General features: G+C 36.2%; 1 protein-coding gene across 2 annotated transcripts in view; it reads right to left on the bottom strand.

Moving 5' to 3' along the window:
- Positions 1–15,943, bottom strand: part of ZMYND8_1 (Protein kinase C-binding protein 1) — a 65,006-nt gene that overhangs the window by 24,583 nt on the left and 24,480 nt on the right. The window contains exons 7-8 of one of the 2 annotated variants that reach the window (XM_051215351.1): positions 13,638–13,730; positions 761–848 (exon numbers count right to left, since the gene is read on the bottom strand). In XM_051215351.1, coding sequence (XP_051068564.1) covers positions 761–848; positions 13,638–13,730 — 181 coding nt within the window. Of the gene's footprint in view, positions 1–760; positions 13,731–15,943 lie in introns of both variants that reach the window. The other variant, XM_051215350.1, reaches the window with a different exon arrangement.

Raw genomic sequence — 15,943 nt, 5'->3', positions numbered from 1 at the left:
ACCACCATTCCCTAATACCTTGTGTCTAACCTCACTATTACTTACCCGGTGATCCCAACAGATGCGAGCAATATTTCTAAGGCATCTGTGGTCAAATACTAGTAGCTTACGTGTATCCTCTACCCTTGATGGCCACTGAAAGAACCCTCTAAAATTGTGCAATTATAACACCACATCGGACCAAGGCCAAGACCTTCATATCTTACTGTAAGCAAGACATACTTTGAAATCGGTGGTCCATATTTTACGCTACCAGATGCGTTGCATACTCGATGATTTACTACTAGTTTAACATCATTATGACGTCACAAATAGACTACATAAGCATTTGAGCTATTTCATATATAATTTTGAATAATCTTGCAGATCATATTTAGTTCACCATTGTTATGAACTCATTTATTATGACCAAGATACTCTTATTGCTTAGTAGTCTTGAACACTAATTCAATTGGCAAGTTTCCATATCAGAACACGGTTGAACAGGAACGTAATTATATTCCAAGTAAAAAAAGGTTGGATCGAAGTGAGTATCACAATAATTTTTTACACAAGAATATTCTAGAGTCTTTGCTAAGTATCCGATAGCGTTGATTGGTTAAGAAATAGCCAGTCAGAGTGTTCCAATACAATCCTGCATGGAATATGCATTAATTGAATCTAAATCCCACTAACAACCACTGAATTTAATCGTAACCATCATTTTCATCTACACATACTATTGTTCACTGGGGAAAAAAGTTACAAAAGTAAAACTCACCACCATTAAATATGATACAATTATGAAGTATCCATCGGAAATCTCCAAGAAAAGCTTGAGGTGAAGCGTAATGACCTGATTTAACACGCTGATCCATCAAGAAGTAAAAAAGAAATACGCATATATACAAAAGAAACATAAATACGAACTTTTATTATGTGGAAGTAAAAAAAACGGCGAGATTATATATTATGGACGAACCAATCAGATTTACGATAACAGGTCTAAGATTTCGGCGCGAAACTCATTCACTCATTTGGTTAAATAGAGTCTTGGTATTACAGCTGATGTCAGCTCGTGATGAAAACCCTAGATCTAATTCCTAACCTTAACTAACTATCAACTGTAAATCATAATCCTTATTCTTCAAAATGGTTTATAATCCTCATTTAGCCCTAGTAAGTAGGTAGACACTCTCAAGGCCAGTATAGTGTCGCTCAAAGGTTGTCCATAAATTATAGTCTCACAGAAAAAACTTCTCATTCATCAATAAACTGTGATAGTTCAAGACACTATAATGACGGAAATATAGGGAATAAACCAGTCAGTCATAATCAACGTAAGATTTAACAGAAATGACCATTGACTCGTACTCCCATACAATATTAGTGCATTTACATGAAATTAACAAGATTCATAACCAAAACGCTGAAGTGATAGAAGTATTTATGACTGAAAAAGACAACATAATAAATCTAGTTTAGAAAGAAACATTGACCATCAAAGTAGTTGATAGTTGGTGTTACGTAATACAGTTCTATATTGATTAATAGAAAATTCACAGAGTTATCAAATCACTAGTGATGTTGTAGTGAACAAGAACACCGGAGGGAACAATCGAATGTATTTAACACAACATTATAGGACTTGTTAATAAAATCTAACAATCATAAAGTAAGTGGTTAATTTGCAAAACATCTATCAATTGTCTCAAAATAACTCAGACATCATTGTTCTTGTATTTTCATACAAATTGCATCCTGTTTCCATTCTTTACTGTTCGATCCTCTTGTCTCTCTGCTGCAAGACCTTCGGTTCACGACTAAAATCACATAATACTTATGTCAATATAAGTAGCAAACACCACAATGTTTATTCAGAAAAACACAAGTACAAATCTAAGTAAGATATTGATTGACTAAATCAAGTAGGTTATCAAATGCAGATACATTTACACTAAGGTTATGAATTACTTGTATAAAAGTTCAGTCAATAAAAAAAAGCAAACAAGCATATGACTAGTTAATAAAACGTTAAGTAGTAAAGATTTTGCACAAAAAAAAACAACTACTTCTAAGTAATATAGTTAAGTAAAATTGCAAAATTTTAATTAGAGGTATTAGGATGTAAACTTGAATTTTAAATGATTGAAAAAAATGGAGACGAATGAAGAGATAAATTACTACACACGCCGCCTATAACCCTCTTAATGTTACTGATGAACTAGAGACCAGGTAAAACAGGGAGGGTGGATATGGGTCAAACACCTAGCTACGACAACCAAGAAAGTCGAAACAGAAGGAAATATCAAACAACTATATGATACAACGAAGAAAATGACAAAGAATTATAGTAAACCAGAGAGACAGACCAAGGACAAACAAGGTGAGCTAATCACTGAGATTCAAGAACAGATGGGTAGAAAACTTTGGTGAACTCTTCAATAGGCAAGCTCCATTAACTCCACCGGATATCGAAGCAGTACATACAGACCTCCCTACAGCTGTCACTCCACCAACGATCGAAGAAATCAAAGTGGTCATCAAACAAAACAAAAGTGGGAAAGTAGCAGCATCTGACAACATACCAGCTGATGGTCTGAGGTCAGACAGAAGTAACTGCAAACATGATCCATATTCTGATCGGGAAGATTTGGGAGTAAAAACAAATGCCGAAAGACTGGAAAGAAGGACACCTCATCTGAGCAAATATGAGGACTGTGGAGAAATCAAACTACTATCGGTACCAGAAAATGTTTTCAACACTGTTACTAGACTGGATGAAACACTCAGTAGACGCCCAACTTTTAGATCAACACGATAGATTCCGTAAGCATTGATCGTGCACAGACACAATCGCCAAACTACGGATCATCGTTCAGCAATTAATTAAATGCAACTCATCACACTACATCAACTTCCTTGATGACTATGAGAAGGCGTTTTACAGAGTCGATAGGAGAACCTAATGGAATCTTCTTTGACACTATAATGTACCTTAAAAAAATCGTCAAAATCAACCGCAATTCGTACGACGAACTACAATACAAAGTCATGTATGGAGGACGACTAAGAGTCACACTATGCTGCTTAATCTCCTTCTTTCTCTTTCTTCTGGTGGTGGTCGACTGGATTATTATGACCACATCTCAGGGAATACACGGAATACAATAGAGAGTTTGTATGCAACTAGACGATTTGGACTCTGCAGATGACCTGACCCCTCTATCCCATAAACACCAACAAATGCAGGTTAAAACAACCAGTGCATTAGAAGCCCCTGCATCAGTGGGTCTAAACATACACAAAGGAAATAGCGAAATTCTGAAGAAAAACATGGACAACATAAACTCAATCACACTTGATGAAAACGTTTTGAAAGAGGATGACACTTTCATGTACCTGGTCAGCATCATCCATAAACAAAGAGGACAATATGTAGATGTAAAGGTAAGGATTGCAAAAACAAGGACAACATTCATACACTTGAAGAACATATGGAACTCAAAACAACTGTCTGTCAACTAATATCAAAGTCACAATCTTTAATACCAACTTCAACATAGTTCTACTGTACAGAGCTGAAACTTCGAGAACTACTACAACCATCATCAAAAAGGTTCAAGCATTTACAAACACTTGTCTACACAAGATACTTAATGTCAACTAGTTGGATACCATCAGCAATAGCCTACTATGAGAAAGAAAAAACCAACATCCAACTAAAGAGGAAATTAAGAGAAGACACTGGAAGTGGATAGGACATACATTGCTGAAATCACCAAAGGTCAAAGAAAACACTACGTTGGGAATTAAAATCAGACATCAAAAGAATGAATAACAACTGACAAGAACTGGAAACGATTGTTCAGGACAAAGTTCGATGGAGAATGTTGTTGAGCGACCTATGTTCCTCCACGAAGGGTAACGGGCGAAAGTAAGTAAGTGATAAACATAAATACACCTTATTACTGAAAAAAACTTCATAAGTGTACATTTCAAAATAATGAAAAAGAAACAGAGCATAATATTTAGACAGTTCATAATAATAATAGTGCCAGCAAAGGGGACAAATAAAACAGGAGTACATTATAATAAAGGCGATTATGAAATGGGCACATGTTGATAAAGGTGATCAGTGAAACGGGGAACAACATTTTTAATAGTTTGAAATATGTCCGATATACATTCTGTCCACTTTGCCTTACGATCAATCAAAAAACGTGTTCTCCTAAACATATGATGAAGAAGGGTTTTTGTGGATATTATAATAATTTCGATTGGTTGAGGTCAATTGAAGCTAGACCATCATGGGAAACTTGGAGGCACTGGACGGCCGTTTCGTCCGATTGTGGGACTCCTCAGCAGTGCGCATCCACGATCCCGCCCCGCGAGATTCGAAATGATGAAGAGTCTGGTTCTAACAAATAGTATAATTTTCCGAATTTGGTAACAAAGTGTTATTGTTACTACTCTAAGTACATAAGTAATTTGCATCTACCTTAGTTTTATCTCAAATATGATTGTGTTAGGTTGTTTTATAATAAATTTACAAATCATATGACAGCACGACCTACACTTCACTGGATGATATTCCGTAAATCCCTAAGTTTGCTTGTTGTTAATAACTTTCTCTCTTATGAACATGTTACCATCCACTAATAAAATGTTTGAGGACTTATTGGGCTTTATGTATTCTGAATCTCATTCCAGTGAGGTGTGAAAACACATAGATAGAAATTTATGTTGTGTATCACTACATCCTATGATGTTTACATTTTTGATCACCTGAATATGTTTAACAAATACTTAATCTGTCAGGAATACAACACATACAAACATCCTAGCTGTTTCAATGGATGTACAAGATAACATGGCTAAGGTAATAATAATTTGTTACCAAATTTGTTGGGAGAAGACTCTTCATCATAGATTTAGGAAAACACGCTTCTATATAATTTAATTTAACTTTAAATGTCTAAAGGTAGTGAACTCTCCATAAATTTTAGCGTTCTAGAGAAGAGGTGAGAGTATACATTATTGAGGAGTCTTCTACGTTAGGATTTATGAGTGAGAAATGGTCAATCGAGTTGTTCCTTAATAAAGGACCTAATCAAATTCATTCAACTAAAAAAGTCAGTCAGTCAGTCAGTAACAACGTAGAACTTCGTACGTACGTACATCAGTTCGAGTTGCCACACCACATTAGCACAGAGATACAGTTGTCGATTCAAATCCCGTAGTGGTAGACGTAATAAGAGTATAAGCAGTAATCGGGAAGATTAGGGTTTGGAGATGTAATTTAAAGAGTATAATCCAGTGAAATAAATTTGGAAAGAGGAAAAAAATGGACATGAAGAATTCAGAAGATTAGAATTTGGGAGAACACAGAGAGTGGATGCACCTGCGCCATTGCAAACGATTTTGAGCCATGTCAATCAGGGTCTCTAACCATCGGTTGCTATCATATCGCGGTCCCCAACCACGTAGTCTACACCTACCAACATGACTCAGTTCACTTGTCAGTGACTTCATGGACTTGTGCCATGTTTTGGTTTGGCCGCCCCTAGCTTTCTTCCAACCTACTCCTATACCACTGAACATCGCACGTCGAGGCAGTCGGTCGTTGGGCATACGTAACACGTGTCCCAGCCATCTCAACTGATGAAGTTTCACTACTTCATCAATTGATTTGCCATCCTTACCTAGTACCCGTTTCTTAACAACTGCGTTACTTACTCGATGGTCCCATGATATACGAGCAATGTTTCGAAGACACCTATGATCAAATACTAGTAGCCTACAGATATCCTCTACTCTTACCGGCCATGTTTCACTGCCATAAAGTAGGAAGGAACGAACTGCTGCGCAGTAAACACGTCCTTTGGTTGATAGACGGATATTTCGCCTACGCCATAAATGACGCAAGTTGGCAACTAAAAAAGAGATATTAGCAATGGAGCAAACGTGAGATTTTACAGTTATATAATATACTTTTATGTGCCAGGGTAATTTTATATTGGTTTTCAGGAGAACCAGACACCATCCAGACCTTCATGTAACAACCCAAACAGTACGGTCCAATCGCGTTTACAAGGAGAGCCAGACACTGCCCAGGTTTAATTCCAGTAGTACAACTCAATCCCACTTTCAGGAAAACTAGACACTAACCAAACTTGAAATTTGTTGCTTCTTTACCTCCATCCTTTCATCAAGCAATGTTGATTTTCCTGTTCAGTTAAAAAACTTTAATATACCCTAGTTTCAATAGTTTTCCTTCTTTCTTACAAACTTCTTCACTAGGTGCAACCAGGTACAGTTTATTTTGGGCCACATTTCAAGTGTGAGGACTAGAGATACAATCCCTTTATTCAAGCAGAAGTAAGTGCAGCGTAGTTTGAACACAGGATTTAGAGGTTTAAAGTCAGACGTCTTAACTACGGGGCCACCGCTCCATAAAATGGATGTTTATGTGAATTCCGTTCGTGATGTAAGCTGTACTTAAATTCAAATAAGACATTTACGATTAAGAAGATAATTCTCATCAGATTGTATGAAATCTGAACAAAATAAGGTGAACCTTTATTTCTTGATCTACTGGAATAAAAAGTCCGGCGAAACTATAATTTGTAGACGAACCAATCAGATTAAGGATAACAAGTCTTGGATTTTAGGGGGAAATTCATTCATCATTTTGGCTAAATAGAGTTTAAGCACTATAACTTTTGTCAGTTTGTGATGAAAACCCTAAATGTAATTCCTAACACTAATTCCTTATACTGGTGGTTTATAACCCTCATTTGATCCTAGTTATTAGGTGAACACATTACGTCGGGAACTAGAAGCAGATATGAAAAGGATGAATAACAAATGGAAAGAGCTGGAAAAATTGTCCAAGATAAGTGTCATAAATTGTGGCCGCCGATTAGAGAGCAGTGACTTATCAATCGGATCAATGACGCGTAAAACACGTGCGAGCAGCCTAGAGTCCTGATTGGTCCTGCTTCCTGCCTAGCCCAGCCAGTCAAGTCCAGACACCAACCCAAGCCTCTGCGATATGAATCATTATATTTCAAACATACTGAGTTTATATACCAATCAAACGGACCACAACATACCAATAAAATATGAAACAACATTTGTACATGAATTAGCCAGATGTGGGTGTGAATGAGGGAGGTCAAAATAAAGCTTATAATAAGAGTTATATAAGCATGCATAGTTTAGTTACTTAATAATTATACAATAGAAATACACGTTTAGTATTGATCCATCAACAGATCCCAAAAGTTACGATTCACTATTCTTGTCGGGACACAACAATAGGGTTGGATGGAGAATGCTGATGAGCTGCCTATGCTCCTCCACAAGGAGTAACAGGCGTAAGGATTAGGTGAACACTCTCAAAGTCACTTTAGCGTCTCTTAAAGGTCATTCATAAATTATAAGTTTCAACAAAAGTTCTTATATTGAAATTATCATCAAATCATGGAACATTGTCATTTCTCTGATTCTAATGAACAGTAATACATACAGTTTTATTGAGATTTCTCATCATACAAAGTAAAAAACAATCAACAAACTTATATTTCTAACGGCATTTGTTTCATATACCCTTCTATAAAACGATTACATAGTTAATATTTTAATCAATTTATATGCAAAACTTCATACTTATTTAGATAGTTCATTCTACTAATAAGTAGTATCAGAATATTAACCATAAATGCTCTAAAAAATGATAATGTAATAATCTGTATTGAATACATTACTATTCTTTGTAGTGAAATCTTTACTTAATGATTAATTGAGACTAAGTCACCACTAATGAATAATCATCTTATCAACAAAATATCTGTGATGTATCAAATAGGTATATCCCAATGAGAATAATGTATAGTAACTGTTGAGATTTGTTTCTGGACTAATATACAATCTCCACAACCACTATACTGATAAATACCATGTGCTCACTAGTGACTAGCTTCGTGAGAAAATTCTCGGAGTTCTGGTGAGAAGCTGTGACCAGTGGAGCTAATCCGTGTCGGGTAGAAATAGGTGTCTACCTCAGTACAGTGGAAGATGGTCGCGCAATTTCGTGGATTGGTTGAGCTTAGACATTAACATCATTGGATGCCGGCTCAGTAGGTGAAGCGTTCGCGCGCAAGACTGAAGGCCCTGGGCTCGAATCCCGCGGGCAAGATCGTGGATGCGCACTGCTGAGTAGTTCCACAATAGGACGAAACGGCTGTCCAGTGCTTCCAGGTTTTCAATGGTGGTCTAACATCAATCGGTTCATGATCTTAATCAAAACTATACATATATTTTGTATTTTATAGTTGTTAAGTAACTAAACTATTCATATTCGTGCTCCTCATATCATAAGCTTTATTTTGAATTTTAGACTGTTATTATACGATTTAACATTCTTGAGTTCTGCCCAGTCTATTCATTAGTCTCACACATACACAGCCACTTTTTGGTTAGATCTTGTACAAATGTTATTTTCAATTTTATTACAAAATGTGGTCTGTTTGGTTTGTATATAAACCCAGTATGTTTCAAATATATGATTCATATAGCGAAGGCTGGAATTGGTGTTCTGGATTTAACAGGTAAGGCTAGGTAGGAAGCAGGATCGATAAAGATTCTAAACTGCTCGTACTTGTTTTATGCGTCATTGATCCGGTCGATAAATCACTGTTCTCTAATTGGCGGTATCATTACGTTATACATTGGTAGGCTCACAAACCCACGAGTTATAAGAGTTTTAGTGAGAAGCAGTTTTCAGTGGAGTGTCAACCTGGTCTGATGTGAGATAGTAACTCACTGAAGACAATGGTGGACGGTGGTGCAACTTCGTGGATTAGCTGAAGTTGGACATTAACACCATTGGATGCTGGATAGCTCAGTGGTCTAGAGGTTAGGCGTTCGCGCGCGAGACTGATAGGTTGTGAGTTCAAATCTCGTGGGGCGGCATCCTGGATGCACACTGCTGAGAAGTCCTACAATAAGACAAAATGCCCGTCTAATGCTTCCAGACTTCCCATGGTGTTCTAGCTTCAATTGATTCATAATCTCAACTATTAGAATTACTATTATATCCACAAAACCCCTTCTGATATCAAATTAATTAAGTCAAAATAGTAATACCAATGGAAGTAAACAAGTAAAACATAGAAAGAATATACAATTCAAAAGCAACTTATGAAGAATTAAAGAAGCTGTATGAAAAGTAGGAAATATGATATTGATAAATAAAATTTAGTAGAAAAAGATTAAGAATAGATACATTTCAACAACATTCTAAATGTATAACTTGATATCTTCAACTCTATAGATTATGATTGTTAGATAGATTTAATTGGAGGCAGAAGGTCTGTAACAGTTAATACACACCATTGAGTTGAGTAATCTATAAACTCTATAAAATAACAAAGTAGATCTATCACTAAATTCACTTGGTGTTGTTTTACTTGAATCTTCCCATTGTTACTGAGTTCAAGTCCTAGAATGAACATCAACTCTGAGATTCAGGTACACCCAGCTGACGAGTCCCAAATAAGACGAAAAGCACTTTGTCCTGGATTTCACTGCTAGCCATTATCCATCTTTGCATACAGATTTATCACTGTTTCACATTATTTTTCTTAATCACACTTAGCCAACAGTCAGGATTATTGATCAAATAAATTAGTCAATGAATATCTACAGCCCTAATTAGCCCATTTTCTTTCAAAATACAAAAACATTATTTCATACATGGTATAACTATTGGTCAAAATATACATTTGATTAAAGACAATCATTGACAGCTATGTCTCATTGTTTTTAATTGTATCAACAAATGAACAATTCATCAAACATAAAATTGCACAATCCTTTTGTTCTCAAGTATGGAGTTGTGAAGATTACTATGTTTTTGATTGAGATCATGAACCGATTCATGTTAGACTACCATTGAAAACCTGGAAGCATTAAACGGCCGTTTCGTCCTAGTGTGAGACTCCTCGGAAGTGCGTATCCACGATCCCGTCGAAGGGACTCGAAGCTAGGGCCTTCGGCCTCGCGTGTGAACGCCTAACCTCTAGATCACTTAGCTGGCCGGCATCCAACGGTGGTAATGTCATTTTATTCGCCTAAAACTAAGTGTTAAATGAGATTGCAATTTACAAACATAAATGTTTTTCAATCTCAATAGATTACACCTACACCTTTTTATCATTTAAAGATAGTGAACTATATAAAGGAGTGAATTATATAAGATCATTCTATTTTTAATATAACGATTAAATAAAATAATACCAGGACTTTTGATGACTTCATAGAGAATTAAACTAAGCATCAAAATGAATAGATAAACAATTCGTACAGCTTTAAATGTCATTTTCTATTTGACGCTACTTTGGATGAAAAATATTGGCTATAGTGTTATAGTGTTACTGATACACACATCTGGGTAGATATTGAAAGACTACACTTCTCCTGTTATGATGCTAATCGATATGTGTTTGATCTATCAACAAGAGTTTTATTTATAAATTTTTGTATCCCTCGTCTACTATTTCGTTTATAGTATAGCGTTGTCATAAACACGAATAATCATACACTCCGACCTGAATAATTAACGTTAAGCTGATGCAAGCTATACTCCTGTTGGTTCGCTATCTGCATTGGATACGACAAAAAGTCAACAGTCAGCTTCTAGCACATTTATTTTAAGCACACGTTGGCTTGTAAACAAACACACTGAACTGTAAGCACACCAAAAATATAGAAAATCACAACAGGAAGCAAACAAGCCAAAACTGGCTGTGAATAGGGTAAGCTCTGAACAATTGGTTGACAATAAAACAGAAACAATTAGCCTTATAAAATCATCAATATAGATTGACTGTAATTGATCAGTCCTAGCAATTATACAATAAGAACATATATACATACATAACAATAATATTAGTCCACAGAGTAGTTCCCAGTTTTACTCATTTTTCAATCATCGTTCTGACACGTGATATGATCGAAAGACCAAGATATTGAGTAAAGAGAGACGCAGATAAGGGATATTCTAACGTCAAATTAAACATACACCCAAGTATCAATAGCCATTAAGAGCAATTACATGAAATTAAATTGGAGATAGATCACAAAAAACAAGTGAAATAAGATTATGAAGTTAACCAACCAATGTGAATTATAGGAAAAGTTTACGATTTAATGCTTATTACTAAACAATTATATAGTAGTCTGTGTTTTTTTTTAGTTGATCAAACAAAAAAGGAGTTTTTTATTGTATGACGTGACAAATAAGAAAGCCCAGATATTCAAGCAGGACACCTTGGTTATTGCTGGTCCAAAGACCGGGTAAAATAGGGAGGGTGGGTATGGGGTCAGCAAACCCAGAAAACCATAGATACAGGAGAGATGCTGCTCTGCTTTGATCACGAAAGAAAAAATGCTCCACACACTCAAGGAGTTATTCTAATGCTGTCCAAACAAACACGGAAAGCACTTATATGATGAGAATCTCATTAACCCACGATCATCAAAGCATCTTTCAAAACATTGAACGATGGAATCACAATCAGTGTTATTCAAAGATATGTACATAAAATTGATAGCAACGACAATGATAAAAATCAGTTTTATGACAGACTGCAATCGATCACAGAGAACTGTTCAGGAAACGACCTGACCATCCTGATGGGAGACATAAACGCCAAAGTAAAAATGGACAACACCTGACATGAAGATATCATGAGACGACATGGAATGACCGCGAGAAACAAATGAGAATGGTGACACATTTGCAAATCTATATCCGTTCAACAAAGTGGTTATAGGAGGCACAACATTCACACACAAATGCGTACACAAAGATACGTGAGTCTGACCGTATAACACTACACATAACCAGATCGACCACTTTTGCATCACTAAAGATGACACAACATCAATGGAACACGTGACAACCAGGAGAAGAGCTCGAATAGCTTCAGATCACCACCTCGTGGTTGCTAACATCAAAATGAAGCTAAAGAAACACTGGACAACTCCACAAACAGCATTACAAAGGTTCAATACAGTATTCCTTTGATATACTCACAAACTCAACCAATTCAACATAGCTCTCAACAACACGTTACAAACCCTACAAAATCTATTCAAAAAAGAACAAACTACAACGGACGACAATTGGAAAGCAATTGAAGAAGCGCCAACTTCAACATGACAGGAGGTGCTGGACCTCAACAAGCATCATCATCATCATCATCATTATTATTATTAAGAATGGATCTCTATCGAAACACTGCACAACATTCAACAAAGGAACAACAAAAAGACAGCAATCAACAACACTAGAACAGAAACAGAGAAAGACAAGGCATAAACTGAATACACTGAAGCAAACAAACAAGTGAAGAGGTGCATTAGAGCTGGCAAGCGGAAAAACGACAAACACAGACAGCCGAAAAAGCTGCAACAAAAGGAAATATCAAACAACTATATGATACAACGAAGAAAATGACAAGGAATTATAGTAAACCAGAGAGACGGATTAAGGACAAATAAGATGAGCTAATCACTGAGATTCAAGAACAGATGGGTAGAAAACTTTGAAGAACTCTTGAATAGACAACCTTCATTAACTCCACCGGACATCGAAGCAACACACACAGATCTCCTTATAGATATCACTCCATCGACGATCGACCTCCACATCTCAGGGAAAGCAAGGAAAACAATGGGGAGCTTGGATGAAGCCAGACGATTTGGACTCTGTAGATGTAAATGCGATTATTGGCAAAGCAAGAGCCTCATCCCTACAGTTGAAGAATATATGGAATTCAAAACATCTATCTGCAAGCCAACATCAAAGCCACAATCTTCAATATGAACGTCAACACAGTTCTACTGTACAGAGCTGAATTTTCTAGAACTACTACAACCATCATCAAAAAGGTTCAATCGTTTACAAACACTTGTCTACACAAGATATTCAATATCCGTAGCCCGAATAACATCAACAATAGCCTACGATGAGAAAGAAAAAACCAACATCTAACTGAAGAAAAAATTAAGACATTAGAATCAGATAGGACATAACATTGAGGAAATCATCAAACTGCATCACGAAGCAAGCGCTAACTTGGAATCCTGACAAGTAACGAAAAAGAGGAAGCTCAAAGAACACACCACGTTGGAAATCGAAAGCAGACATCAAAAGAATGAATAGTAACTGGTGAAAACTGTAAAGAATTGTCGAGGACAGAGTAAGACAGAGAATGCTGTTGGACAGCCTACGTTCTTCCATGAAGGGTAACAGGAGTAATTAAGTAATAAAATACAATATAGTTTATAAGCTGCATTCAAAATCGAGCGATATTTCAGTTATATAAATACAATGCAGCATTACCAGGATTCTTAAATCAAACTAGGTAGATCTAATTTAAGATCTTTGATCAATAGTTTATAAAGTAACTGTGACTGAATCACCAAGTTATTGCTACACATTACTTGCTTACTTACGCCTGTTACTCCTCGTGAAGGAGCATTGCTACACATGTACAACATTAAGCAAACATACGATGAATTATCAATAATATAATAGATATTCATAGATATTTAGAGGGAGAAAGAGATAAAACAAAACTTACAGTATATAAAGTACGTAAATCAATTGGATACTTTATTAATTCTTTATAGTTTTTAACAATTGTTGAATCTACTGGTTCACGAAAATATCGTGCCTAAATTTAAATGAAAACATCATTAAAAAAAAATCAATAATTAATCACTTGGTAACAGAAATATATATTCATTTAATACGACTATTATAACGTATATATCTTGATGAAGTTCTATTCTTTGGATTGGATAGTATAGTTGTGGAGCTTTCATTGTTCTGTTGAACAACATCATTAGTACAAACTTCATCAAAAATTGAAATTGTCAATGAAACGACTAGAAACTAATCATTTCATTTATATTGGCAAGTACTTATAAATGAGAATGCCCCGAAATGCCTTGGTACGGCCGAGAGTGGGGAGAGTCCGCTCTCCCTCTCCAAATGCTCTCACATGGCCACGCGTATATAGCCTCAGCCAGAGAAGTCCTACTCACTGCATTCTCCTACCAGGGGTGTTGTTTACGAAATTGAGAGGACGAAAAGCGAATGTCCAGCGCTTTAACCGGGTTCGTGAACATGGTGAGTCCATTTAGGGGAGTTGGAAAACCCTCATTCTAAACCAATGGTGCACATGAGCTCCAGGATCCTGAAGGAATAAATGGCGTATGAACCAATCGTTGGTCACCGGCTACCATGGGACTGCATCTCCTTACGATGCTCTACTGCCTTGTAGATCAGACCTTCAGGTCGAAGGCTCAGGGAGTGGCCCCCTAGGAAAACCACCTGCTTCAGTTCAGGCACCCGAGCAGTATCACAGCCCTCACACATATCAAATGACATTTGTGTGGCGCATAACTCTTTGGTGCCTTCTTGTACCAATATCTATATGTTAAAATAAATAAATAAATGAGAATGGATCCATAAATCGATGATCAACAAATTCTCGGGTATTTATTTACTTGATATCATAATTCATGACAATTATTCACTTTTGTTAAAAAGTAACTATATGATTCTTGATTTGCTCTATCAATTAAGTCTAGAAGTTCAACAAATAGTCTGACAACTCTGTTTTGTTCTAGTAGCTGACTGACTAACTGACTGAGTTCACAATATCTAGACAATGAACATCAACAATTGAACTATGAATGTACCAATGAGAACAATCATACATAACTAGATGACTCCATACACAATTGAAGGATTAAAAACTTAAAAAGCATGAACTGAATAAAACTATCGAGTATTTTATCAATAATTCTAACGTTAAAAAGATAATGTTTGTGAAATACTGAGCTTTAATGAACACATTTACCGCAGTAAAATTGATTTCAGCGTACAAAAGATGATCCTCAATAAAATTTATTCATTTATTTTAACACATAGATATTGGTACAAGGAGGCACCAAATACATATGCGCCACACAAATCTCATTTTATTTGTGTGTGGGCTGTGATACTGTCAGGGTGCCTAGATCGAAGCAGGTGGTTTTCTTAGGGAGCCACACCCGAGCCTTCGACCTAAAGGTCTGATCCACAAGGCAGTAGAGCATCGTAAGGAGATGCATACCCATGGTAGCCAGTGACCAATGATTGGTTTATACGCCATTTATTCCTTCAGGATACTGGAGTTCATGTGCACCATTGGTTTAAAAGTAGGGTTTTCCAACTCCCCTAGGTGGACTCTTCGTGGCCACTAAACCGGTTAAAGCGCCGTACATTCGCTTTTCGTCCTCTCAATTTCGTAAACAATACCCCCGCCGCGAGAAGGCAGTAAGCAGGACTTCCCTGGCTCAATATAATAAACGAAGTAAGACAAATATTCAACATATGTCATCAATTGGATACAACAGTTTGTATGTTTATCCAAAAGAATATAGAATGAAAAGATAGAAGGATAAGTATCTACGTGTTTCATTGAATATATCCTAGTAACTTTGACTTCTGAAAGTAAAACAGTCTCTATAGTTCCAAAGCACGCTGCCATCTGTTAGATATCTAGTACAAATTGGATTCAATAAATAAATACAGATGAAACGGTTATTATTGTCATATAGTATGGGTGGATCTCTTCATTGGTGTATCTAATAAATAAGTGACTGTATTAAGTGAGCATGTAGAAGTTGAGATGATAACAATTAGCAATGTTCAATGATAGTTAATAAACACTGAGAAATAAAACTTAATATTCTATAAGAAAATCAACTAGAAAACTCTGCCTGAAGCTGTTCAGGGATAATCACCGGTTTCAAGCCCAGGTAAATGGGGTGGGTTAAAATTAGGATTAATAGTCCTATCCCGTAGAAAAGCCCTTGTTGAATGCGCTTACCAGAC

The sequence above is a fragment of the Schistosoma haematobium genome, chromosome 2, assembly GCF_000699445.3.
Source record: "Schistosoma haematobium chromosome 2, whole genome shotgun sequence".
Lineage (NCBI taxonomy): Eukaryota > Metazoa > Platyhelminthes > Trematoda > Strigeidida > Schistosomatidae > Schistosoma > Schistosoma haematobium.
This window is presented reverse-complemented; position numbering and strand designations above follow the sequence as displayed.